Genomic DNA, 11,558 nt, shown 5'->3' with positions numbered 1-11,558 from the left:
ACCTAATGTAACCCTGTGACCCCTGACTCATTCTGCAACTTGAAGTGCCTGCTGACATCATAGACTCTGATTAGCATTTCAATTAGGCCTAGTCTATTGGTGTCTACCAGTAATCCACAGTATTTCTGCAGTGTTTTTCTATCTTTTGTTCAACATCAAAGTCCCTAATGTGCAGGAATTCTTGCTTGAAATAAAAGTTGTGCAATGTATTTTGCATTTACTGTCTGATGCATAATCATGTAACAAAAAAGAAAGTTAATTTAAGGTTGTAAAAAGTACATTGGCTGCACCTTCACTAGTGGTGAAACTACACTAGGTAGTTTCACCACTCCATATTTGGTCCGGTTTCTGATAAGCCAGTATTTCCTTCCTTCCTCCAGAGTAAAGAGGGCACTCTGTGCTTACAGATTAACTACCTGTTGGTGGCAAAGACCACCGCCAAGGGACAAGACTTTGAATATATCTTGGATTTATTTTGGAGTTTCTAACTCATGATAGAGGACTATACAGTGCATATATGACCAAAACCTCTATTTATTTGAGAATTTATGATTTAACAACAAGCCTCGCTAAAGGAGTAGCAAGTTCCAGTGTTCTTTGATGAAGCAGACAGAAACTTCAAAATCATGGATAGCTCAGTCTACGTTCAAGGAGAAAGGTCACCCTTCATCAAAGTTCAGTGTGCGTGCTCACTGCAAGGCGAGTGCAGGAGAACACAAATGGCTATTTGATCAAAGGAAATAGGGACCCACATTGTGAGTAATAAAAACAGGAAGACACAATATTTAAGTGTGTTTTGGGAAATCAGTTGACACATTTGTTGATGCTGGCACATACACAAGAGTACTGAAACAATGTCCTACTGAAAACCGGACTACTCCAAAAATAGTGGTCCTGTTATTTTTAAGGTATCGTGACAACAATTACCAGATTTGACATAAAATACAAAATGGCATGGTAAGATTTTGTGTGCATTGTTTGTGGCTTGTTTTACCTAACCACTGGACTACGGAGTACTTGTCCTACAAACCTGCAACATGAGGAAGTTCAGGGAAAGCATATTTGCATTTTGTATCACATGCTTTTAAGTTGAGCTAGGGTCATATGTAAATAATGCACGCTTGACAGATGTTCATTTAATGTTTGCTCTCATAAGCCTATGAAACAGATTCTTAGGTGAAAGAAATGTTGAGTTGGTGCAGCAGAAGTCAAGGAAAACCATTGGTGGCTCAGATAACAAGGCGAACAAACTAAAAAAATAAAAAATAAAATAAAAACATAAAAATGTGCAAAGAGGGGAAAATGCTTTTCAAGACAATAATAAAATGTCTTACTCGAGATCAGTTTTGAGGCCTGTTGAAATGCAATTCTAAATACTGTTGATATGATTAAGACAATAAACTTAGATAAGCAGACAAGTCACTAAAACTCTGGAGAGTGACTAAGCTCAACCACATACCCCTATAACTGATATTATTTTGTTGAATTTGTCAGTGTCATTGGAAATAGAATAACACTTATTGAGTTCACATGTAAAGTAGGTGCAATGAATATTAAATATGACTATTAACTTTGTAACTTTGTATGTAATTATAATATAATTCTAATTATAATATAATTCAGTAATTTGGATCTGAGGACTATGACCCCTGTCAGTGGAATCTTTTGTCAAATAACATGCTACATTTAGTCTTTCATGTCAGCCGTAGTCACTGTTGTTGACGGACAACAGACCCTATAATGCCTGGCACTGGAGCTCGGGCCCTGCTGGCTCTAATACAATGGAATCTTTTAAGTAGGCTTTCTTGGCCCTCCCGTTATCTGGGCTATCAAGTGTAGTTGCATTCCTATCTCCATTTCAACAGCCCCGAAACTCCATCTTGGCTGGGAGGTGTGTTCACTGTATGATGAAATCTACAGAGCAACATACTTAGCTAAGAAAAGTAAACATTCTATAACTGCTTTGGTTTCAAGCGACATATTTTCTTATTTTAGACAGTATTACAGCTGACTTGCGTAAAGTGCGTGTGTCCTTTCAAACATCATAATAAAGCAGCGTAGTGCAAAGTTGATAATTAACTGGCTATAGGTGAGGTGAAGGTTAGGGAAATCTCACTGGCTGGCCAAAGGAATTGAATTAACTAAGGCCAACAAAGCGGTTAATTTGGCATTACTACACTTCATCCAGTGAGCATACATCACAATGAAAAGAGTCACTGTTAATGCTGCTACTGACAAGACACAACAGCTGACCACCAGAAAAGGGGTTGTATTATTATTAGTCAAAGTGCAGAAAATAATCTTTTTAGCTTGAGGTCAGTTTGTACTTCGACTTGAGTGGGTATCCTCACATGCCCAAAGGAACAGTCTGTCTCCAGGCAATCTCTAACACTCAGCAATTAGAGTACACTCAGCTGTAGAGAGCTTGACACACCTGTGGTTTCTTCACGCACTATTGTTTCATAGAGGCCTACTTTTGAATGTATTTCTGGGATGAAAATACTCATTGATGGCATACTCAACATTGTTGTATAACTGTACTTTTAATGTTGTTTTCAGCCCTTTCCTGCTCAAAAATGTATTAAAACCTTAAGGCCTATATTGTCCTTTTATTTTATATTATTTTTTACAGTGTTCTAAATAAAATAAAATAAAACATTTAGAAATGACATACATACATACCATGGCCAAAACTTGTATCTTACGGTCACACATTCGATTCATTCTGCTTTCATTCTGTAACCAGTGGAGGCATTTACTGTGTACTTTTCTGGCCCCACCCTTGTTTTATTGGTTTCGGCTTAACCAGTTTAGCCTCCCTCTCTGTTTACTCTATATAACTTGCGTCCGTTGCACCTGTGAGCTCACTTTGCCACTGTGCTGACACAGGTCACTGCCTGTCTTCGCGGCATCTTCACTGCATTAGAGGGAACAGCACTAAACTGTCTCCATGTCGTTTGAGCAGGACACCTGCTACCTGTGTAAGGAATACCTCAGGGATGCCGTGTCCATCCCGTGTGGCCACATCTTCTGCTCCATTTGCCTGAAGACATACTGGGACCATGCTGACCACACGGGCTCGTACCTCTGCCCACAGTGCAAGGTCAGCTACAGCAAGCGGCCCACCCCGAGGCGCATGGGAGGCTCCCGGCAGTCCACCATCCAACGAAACAGCGACTCCTTTCCACCTCCACCTCCGTCCCCTGACTACAACTACGCAGGACCCCAGGACGTAGGTTGTGACATCTGTGTTGGCAAGAAGCACAAAGCCATCAAGTCCTGCCTGATGTGTCTGGCCCACTACTGTGAGAAACATCTCAAGCCCCACTTTGAGTCAGCCACTTTTAAAAGGCACAAGCTGGTGGATGAAATCGGCCACCTGGACAGACAAATCTGCCCCCAGCATCAGAAGGGTCTGGAGCTGTTCTGTCGCACTGACCAGATGTGTATCTGCGTGCTGTGTACGGTGAAAGAGCACAAAGGTCACGATATGGTGTCTGCTGAGCAGGAGAGGTCAGAGGAACAAGTAAGTAACGCTTCAAACGCTTCAAATTCAAAGTGACGACGCAGGTTTTGCAGACTGTCACAAGCTGAGCAACAAGCGTCGTAAGAATGTTAAAATGTGGTTTGCTCAGCATGACAAATATTGTTTAACGTTCTCAAAACCTTTGTCTTTTGTGAGTCTATGGTGAGACATACATATCAAGGTTCTTTACCTAGTGTCATGGTGGCAGGTGCATGACAGAGCCTTTTACAATAGATGAAACAAGCCCTTAAGCCAACCCCTCAAGCACCCGCCCATATGAAAACAAGACTGCTATCAGCAAGTACAGCTTCCAGTGTCAACTTTGACCCTTACATTATTATTATTAAGTTATCTTGATGTTTTTTTATGTTATCTTGTTACCTACAAAGGCATCAAGTAAATCTTGATTAGACAATTTTGTCAGTCTGAGTTTCTGTATCTTGGAATTGCTGTCATTACCATTAACAATGTCTGTTGTGTTACTCGTAGCAAAGGCTGGGCGCCACCCAGGCTGAGATCCAGGAAAAGATTCACGACCGACTCAAGCAGATGGAGGAACTAAAACAAGCAGTGGACTCACTCAAGGTTTGTGCAACCATCATCCATTAGACAGATAAGACCAGACCAACCCATACGGATTGAATGAAAAGTTAATGTTAACTACAGAGACAACATTCCTTCATGTAGGAGTGACGACAGCTGCTCTCGGTGTGCTGGTATAACCAGTGTGACGCCGTTGATTAATGGCACATGTGCGTGTTTCCTGTGCAGAGTTCAGCCCAGAGAGCACTGCAGGAATGCGAGAAGATGTTTGGCGACATGATGCGCTCCATTGAGAGGATGCAGCAAGAGATGACCAAGCTGATCTCTTCCAACAAGCGAGCCGCACTCAACAGTGCAGAGGGCCACATGGAGCGTCTGGGCCATGAGATTGCGGACCTGAAGAGGAGAGACAATGAGATCACCCAGCTGTCCCGCACTGAGGACCACATCCACTTCATCCAGGTAACTGACAGCCTCTCAAAAGAGTCAGTGCCACCATCTCAATATGACAAAAGCACAATAGCACCATCCAGCTGACCTGCGCAGGGTGGCAGAGGGCTAGCGCCTATCCTATCAAGTTTAGACCTGGACGGGTCACCAGTTAATCGCTTGTGTTGCAAAAAACATCATATGTAGTACACCATATAAAATATAGTCCTATTCTGCATCTCACTGCTAATTTCAAGTGTAAATGTGTACCAGTTAATGTACCATGCATTACACCACAAATGTACTGCATGGTGCACAACAAAAACTAATTTAAAGTTTCCCTCTTCATAGCTGCATTGCTGTTTTTTCCTTATTAGAGCTACCACATGCTGATAGCCCAGAATGAGGCTGAGGAGTTGCCTTCAGTGACCGTCAACCCTTACTTCAACTTTGGCCCGGTCAATAAGGCCGTCTCTGAGATGAAACAGCACTTGAATGAATTCAGCAATGAGGAACTGGTTAAGGTAGCCAAGACAGGTGAGTGGAGAGCCAGCATCAAGAACGTGCTGTTCAAAAACACAGAAAAACACAAAATGATTTTGAATTGTTCCTCTGGTATCAATCTGAACATGTTATAAACATATACAGCTGTAACCATGTTAACTCATTCATCTTGTATTTTTGCAGTTAACAAAATGACCTTCTGTCAACTGGATGAATCCAAGAAGAGACGGTCAATTAAAAGTGAGTAATAATAGTACTAATTCTGTCAGACAATCCATAAAGCCAACACAGCTACAGCATTTAGAAATGCTTTTGACACAAAATGAAAGTTAAGCATAATTTGACCGGGAAAAGTTAAATGTCCCTTGTCCTCAACAGGGCTTTGTGCAATCCTGTTTAGTGCTTGGTCATGGCTGGAGCATAATATTCATTAAAGCATAGCCTGAGGTCACTCAGCTGCCGCATGGTTAAATGTTTACTTTGATTAGGATGTCAAACTGCCAGCGAGTTCACATTAGCACACTCGTCTTAAATAGAAGTTGCATGTTCTGCTCTGGTCAGTCCGGATCAGGATTTCGAGATGTTATGTACAGTCACAGTATTTGGGTTAATATAACAATAATATCACCACTGCCCACTTCACACCGGTTTTCTACACTTACAAGAAAGTACTATTAAAAATAGTTATTGAACTTGCGGTGTTTACTCAGAAATGTTGAGCCACACTAGGTTACTTTGAATCAAACGGTTTTCAGTTGGATCAACTATGCAATAGATTTTAATGGTAGTGGGGTTTTTTTAGTGTCTTTACAAGTTAGTGGTTCTGTTTGGGTTGACAGTGTATTAGTCTTCATAGGGGTAATCCATGTATTGTGCTGTTATTTTTGATTCATTTTCTGTGATTAATAAACAGCACGATGTACTAGAAAGTAATTCTAGATCGTTCAAAGCATTATAATGCATTATGTCACTGGCACTATTTCTGATATGATTGTCTTTACTTTCAAAGGTGAGGAAGCTGTCATGTACAAGTCTCTACCAGTCCAGGAACCTCAGCACAGGGACGATTTCCTGAAATGTGAGTCTCAGCTTCTCTGATTCTGTTTTCTTGTTTTCTGCACTGACACCGAACCCACAGATCCCCAATCATTTTACTGTATGAGGAACATTAGGCTCTGATGAGGTTCTCTGTCAGACCCTGTGGCAGACCGCAAAATCTGATATTTGGACCTACTGTATATATGTGCTACAGTGTTGACAGAGACTGTGATTGACTTATATATATCATATATGAGCTGGCACGTACACAGCTTTGTGATTTTACTTCAGTTCACAGTTCACAAGTGCTCCCTCGATGTTTAAACTGAGTGCATGAAAAAGCTGATGTTCAATAACTAGTCACATTACAACCAAAGCAATTAACAAAAACTTCAATATACATTAAAATATAATTATTGTCATTCAGGACAATCATTGTATTTCACTTTCACTCTGAGTGATCATCCTTTGAAAATGCATGATTTTTTTTTTCTACTATTATAAGAATATTAATATAATATAATATAGTTTTAGTCAAATTGTCTGGTGCCAGTTTTCACTAATATCTAACAAAAAACAAACAAACAGCTTTTAGTCTTTAAGGTCACCAGAGTTGGGGTTCAAAGGATTTGAGTCACACCTTTCAGTTACAGTTAAAGATGCACTTTATTAGATGGACTTCTGTTTGGGGTAAAACTCACAAACAGTGTTGATACCTCTGGCATTCCAGATAATAGGCCGGGCAGATCTAGCCGAGGCCACCGGGTGTCCCACCAACTGTGACCCGTAGAGGTGGAGGCATACAGCAGGCAGGTGATATCTAACCCCTGGGATCATTGTGATGTGTGAGGTGGTGGTGGAGCAGTGGATAAGGCACATGCCTTTGATGTGAGAGACCTGGGTTCAATTCCCACTGTGACACACCCACCAATGTGTCCCTGAGCAAGACACTTAACCCCTAGTGTTCTTCAGAGGCGTGTGACCTCTGACATATATAGCAATTGCTGTGGATGAATGTAACATTTGTGTCCAGTCAGAGGCTCTCCCACTTTACTTTCAAATCTTGTTATAGCAGAATTTAGTTAAAATGGTGGTGTAATGGTGAGGGGTGCTTTCAAATGCTGTTAAATGGAGACTTTGTCCAACTTGGGTTTCCTCATTTACATTTATCCCAAACAAATTTAGTAAATGCTTCCTTTTGTGAAGTAAATGTTCGACCTTTCCTCCTAGATGCTTGCCAGCTGACTCTGGACCCAAACACAGCCTACAGACAGCTCTACGTGTCTCGAGGGAATAGGAAAGCTGCCCTAAAGAGAGACCCCCAGTCCTACGGTGACAACCCTGCCAGGTTCGACTCCCTGCCCCAGGTCCTGTGTATGGAGGCTCTCTCTGGAGGAGCTTACTACTGGGAGGTTGACTGGAGCGGTGAGGGGGCTGCTATCGGAGTCACCTACAAAGGCATCAAAAGGACGGGCTACGGAGACACCTGCCGCATTGGCTACAACCGCAAGTCTTGGAGCCTCTTCTGCTCTGATTCCAGCTATTCAGCCCGCCACAACAAAGACCAGATCGAGATCAACGCACCCTACGCATCACGTATAGGGGTGTTCCTAGACCACACCGGGGGTACCCTCTCTTTCTACAGTGTAGGGAAGACCATGTCTCTCATTCATCGCTTCAAGGCCTCCTTTAGTGAGGCTGTCTATCCAGGCTTCTGGGTTTGGTACGAGTCAGCCATCACCCTCATCCAGCTGTAATCATATAACACGCCTGCAATGATCAACTGTGATTCAATTTTGTAATTGATATACAGAACAAAAACATTACTTCACATTGTCTTACTCCTACATTATAATCCTCTGTTATAATTCTTTTATAAGATTTGATACTTTGTTGTTTGTTTTTGGACTATATCCAGCATGTGTTGAGTATCAGGGGAACTGTTCTTGATGACTGTGAACATTCTGCAAATTGACTTCAATCAGGTGTTCAAAGTGAATGAGCATTTACATTATCATGTGACATAATGAAGACTTTACTTGATTGAAATGTGCCATTTGATCATTTATATGACTTATTTAATCAATAAACATTTTATAACAAGGATGAACTGTGATATGCTGTTACATTTTTACTTCATACTGCTGCAAACTTTGTCTCCACAGGCTAATAACCTCTCAGCCTGCGTGCCGCACACTAACATTTGAAGCTTGGGATGGAAGAAAACAGTTCATTCATTCATTCAAGCTTTACCTAATCAGATGCAATGCTATCCTCTAAAAAGAAAAACTGAAGGCAGTCACAGGCAATTAGGTTTATAGAATGCATGACAGCTTTAACAGCAGTTAAGAACTCTATGTTCCAGTTTGCTGGTCAGTAAGATCCCAAACCACATGTACCATGCATGCCTCAAGACCAATAAAATGTGTTTGCATTTGTAATACCACCAACATTCAAAATAACTTAAGCAAAATGCATCTGTTGTGAGACAGTTCAAGAATGAGAGAATAAATTAATCTGGCTTTGTCTGTGAACAGCAGTGTTGGTTTTGTGGAGGTCTGAGAGGTTTGGAAGGAGCTATGCAGGAGTAGGTGAGGTGTGACTGATGGGTTCACAGATGGTTGGACCTCATCTAGCTGCAGTTTTAAATGTTTGTGGAATGCTGAACTAAGTCCGGCTCTAAAGATCTTTATCATTGTGTTACTCATTAAACGTCTGGACTCAGACAGTTACAGTATTTACTGAGGCATTAGTGAGTTTGCATTTTTTTTTTCTTTACAGAAATAGCTGTAAAAGTGGTTCCACTTGATTATTGTAGGAGAAGAAACTAATTTCACTGGCAGAATATTAGAGGTCTGGAACTAGAATAATGACAAAGCATGTTTTTTATGTGTGTTGTCAGTGACATTTTCCCATATCCGACCCTTTTAACCATAATCTCCTTTAGTTTCTACTTGATATTAACAGTTCAACCGAAACTTGCCATGAACATCAAACAGCTCACTTATATAGGACAGAACACAAAATGCAAGCCAATGATTAGACACCAGGAAACATCACAGCTGGTGACACTGACAAACAAAGGCTCTGTAACTTTCAGTATCCTTCTCTTGTGAAGTGAGTTTGTGGAATCCTAAAACTGCAGCCTCAAGGGAACACTTTGAAGATAAAATAGAGAGGATATGAAAAACTCCTCCAGAATCCTTAAGGTTATGGTCAGCTAGTCAGGTTTGACATTGTTCAATGACATTTAATCTCTGGAATTACATTTTCCACAATTTCTCTGAACAAGGGGGGCGCTCTGAAAGACAGGTTTCAGACATGCATTACAAAGGTACAAGGTAGATTAATTTATCATTTTACAACACAAGGTTATATAACAAGATTATGTTGAAGTTCCCTTTATGCTACTCACAAAACAAACTGTATATCCAAATATGATATACAGTAGATGAGTGAACATTTTAAACCCTAGAAATAAAACTATTTGAAAGGTGGAGCTGTGCTGAGGATGAATTGAGGAGTACCACAGCCTTATGGAAGAAGCTGCTCTGTAGTCTGGTGGTATGACAGTAAATGCTTCTGTATATCTTTCCAGAAGGCAGCAGGGTGAACAGGTGCTGGGTTTTTGAGCTTTCTACACCAGCGTGGAGATTTTAGATGACAGTGCCAGATTCTCTTTGATGCTGATTCTCAGAAACCGAAAACTGTTCACCTGCTCCACCTCAGCTCTACTGATGTAGACAGGAGTTTGCGTCTTCTCCTTCTTTTTCCTAAAATCATAGATCAGCTCCTCGGTTTTGCTGACGTTGAGCAGTAGGCTGTTCTCTGTGCACCACTCAGTGTGATTGTCGATCTCCTCCCAATATATATCTCATCGTTGTTTGAAATCCGGCCGATGATGGTGATGTCACCTGCAGACTTCACAACAAATTTCTCTCCATGTCGGGGGATGTAGTTGGTGGTGTACAGCACGAACAGGAGGGGGCTGAGCACATAGCCATGAGGAGCTCTGGTGTTAGAGTGGAGAAGGTGATCGTCAATCTGAACTATTTGGGGTATGTTAGGGAGGAAGTCCAAAATCCAATTGCAGAGTGTTGTCCATTTATCCAACCTTTCTGCTTATGTAAGGATTTTATTGTCTTAGAGATCACCACATCATCAACACATTTGCTGATGTATGATGTTATGTTTTTTTTTTTTTTTAAATTTTTATATATAAAATATTTATATTTTATAAAATATTTATATTTTATATATTTAAAAGAATCTACTGCTGGCAAAATGCAGAATATTAATTCCCTAAATTGTCCAGATGTATCTGGTGACCAGTCAGGCGTCAGGGTCAATTTGCTGTAACTTTGGCTGTTGTAGCTGTTTTGCACAGAAATTCTTAAATCTGTAAAATCACCTGTGAGCCTTGCGACCTCTAGTGGGAAATGTAAACAGCACCGCACTCTGCACTCTGGAAAAACATATACAGTATATCCCATGTATCCCCCTGTATGTTCATTGGCTAGACAGTACTGGTCCAGTTTACCTAGACTAAGTAGGCTTAGACATCGCAAACACAGACCAGAGGCTACTGATTGTAGGATTGGTTACTTAAAATAACAAGTCACGCTATTACCTATATCTCTGTAGGGTATATGTTTTGTAAGTTTAATGTCAAGTGATTGCATACGCTGTCATTTTGCACCACCAAGAGTTAAAGGAAACCCTTCATATAGGCTACTTAATGACATATTTTATTTAGTTTTTAGATACAGTTATTTTTAATTTGGACAACGGGAGACATGGTCTGTTCGAATGAAGAAGTTAAATACAGGTACATACACTTCTTCGGGAAATCTACACAATTAACGTTAGTAGTTGTAATTTCATAAACACACACACACACACACACACACACACACACACACACACACACACACACACACACACACACTTACCAACCATGGAACGTTAGAGGGCAGTCAACCTCAAAGCTTATATCGAAAAAGAAGGACTTGTTTCACACGGACACAATTACCCTGCGCACTATCAGAAAGAAGCGCCGCATTCTCACATTTTCACAAGTGTGGCTGCACAGGTGAGTTTTGGTTCATACGATAACTGTAATAAATACTTTAGACCTTGGTCTTTCACACCCTGATATCGTAGCATGTTTACTATCGTTTGAATTATTGCTATTAGCTCTAGTATCAGATCTTCGCCGGTGTAACGTTATAATAGCTGTTGCTAAAGACAGAAAACCAATCAATGGTGCTAGCTAGTTTGCTAACATAACATTAGCTAGCGTTAGCATTATACTTTGCTGTGCTAGCGCTGTCGAGAAGATAGCTGGTAAGATTTGTGGATCCCGCATGCCATTTGACTTTAACTCATGCCCAACTGTGATGAGTGTTTTATAAAAAAAAAGACATATATGACTAAAAGCCACAAAAAGGTGGTAAACGCTCGCCCATTGTGTTGTGGGTTGCGTTGCAGCTGTCACTATGACAACCGACTGTTAGTT

General features: G+C 40.8%; 2 protein-coding genes across 3 annotated transcripts in view; both read left to right on the top strand.

Annotated features, from left to right (window-relative positions):
• The first annotated feature begins 2,907 nt into the window (after window positions 1–2,907).
• On the top strand, window positions 2,908–8,146 carry ftr83 (finTRIM family, member 83). Of its 2 annotated transcripts, none has more exons than XM_046040377.1 (7): window positions 2,908–3,526; window positions 4,016–4,111; window positions 4,298–4,531; window positions 4,876–5,035; window positions 5,186–5,242; window positions 6,012–6,080; window positions 7,271–8,146. In XM_046040377.1, the coding sequence occupies exons 1-7, from the start codon at window positions 2,951–2,953 to the stop codon at window positions 7,795–7,797; spliced, it is 1,719 nt and encodes a 572-aa protein (XP_045896333.1). In that variant the 5' UTR covers window positions 2,908–2,950; the 3' UTR covers window positions 7,798–8,146. The 2 variants fall into 2 exon arrangements, with proteins under 2 accessions (XP_045896333.1, XP_045896334.1); XM_046040378.1 differs by lacking the exon at window positions 7,271–8,146 and adding an exon at window positions 6,771–6,858.
• Window positions 8,147–11,030: 2,884 nt separating this feature from the next.
• The window catches only part of ruvbl2 (RuvB-like AAA ATPase 2), an 8,538-nt gene continuing 8,010 nt past the window's right edge, over window positions 11,031–11,558 (top strand). Inside the window, exon 1 of the mRNA XM_046041047.1 lies at window positions 11,031–11,132. The gene's annotated coding sequence lies outside the window, so the exon portion shown is untranslated. The remainder of the gene's footprint in view (window positions 11,133–11,558) is intronic.

Source organism: Micropterus dolomieu, linkage group LG23 (genome assembly GCF_021292245.1).
Source record: "Micropterus dolomieu isolate WLL.071019.BEF.003 ecotype Adirondacks linkage group LG23, ASM2129224v1, whole genome shotgun sequence".
In the NCBI taxonomy this organism is placed as follows: Eukaryota; Metazoa; Chordata; class Actinopteri; order Centrarchiformes; family Centrarchidae; genus Micropterus; species Micropterus dolomieu.
Note: the sequence above shows the minus strand (reverse complement) of the source record. Positions and strands in the feature narration are given on the sequence as shown.

What these genes read in the sequence shown, in the direction of transcription:
- ftr83 (XM_046040377.1), top strand. Translation starts at nt 2,951, where the DNA reads ATGTCGTTTGAGCAGGACACCTGCTACCTGTGTAAGGAATACCTCAGG. An exon ending in AGGAGAGGTCAGAGGAACAA is followed by an intron (nt 3,527 to 4,015) that starts GTAAGTAACGCT and finishes TGTTACTCGTAG; the next exon opens with CAAAGGCTGGGCGCCACCCA. An exon ending in CAGGGACGATTTCCTGAAAT is followed by an intron (nt 6,081 to 7,270) that starts GTGAGTCTCAGC and finishes CTTTCCTCCTAG; the next exon opens with ATGCTTGCCAGCTGACTCTG.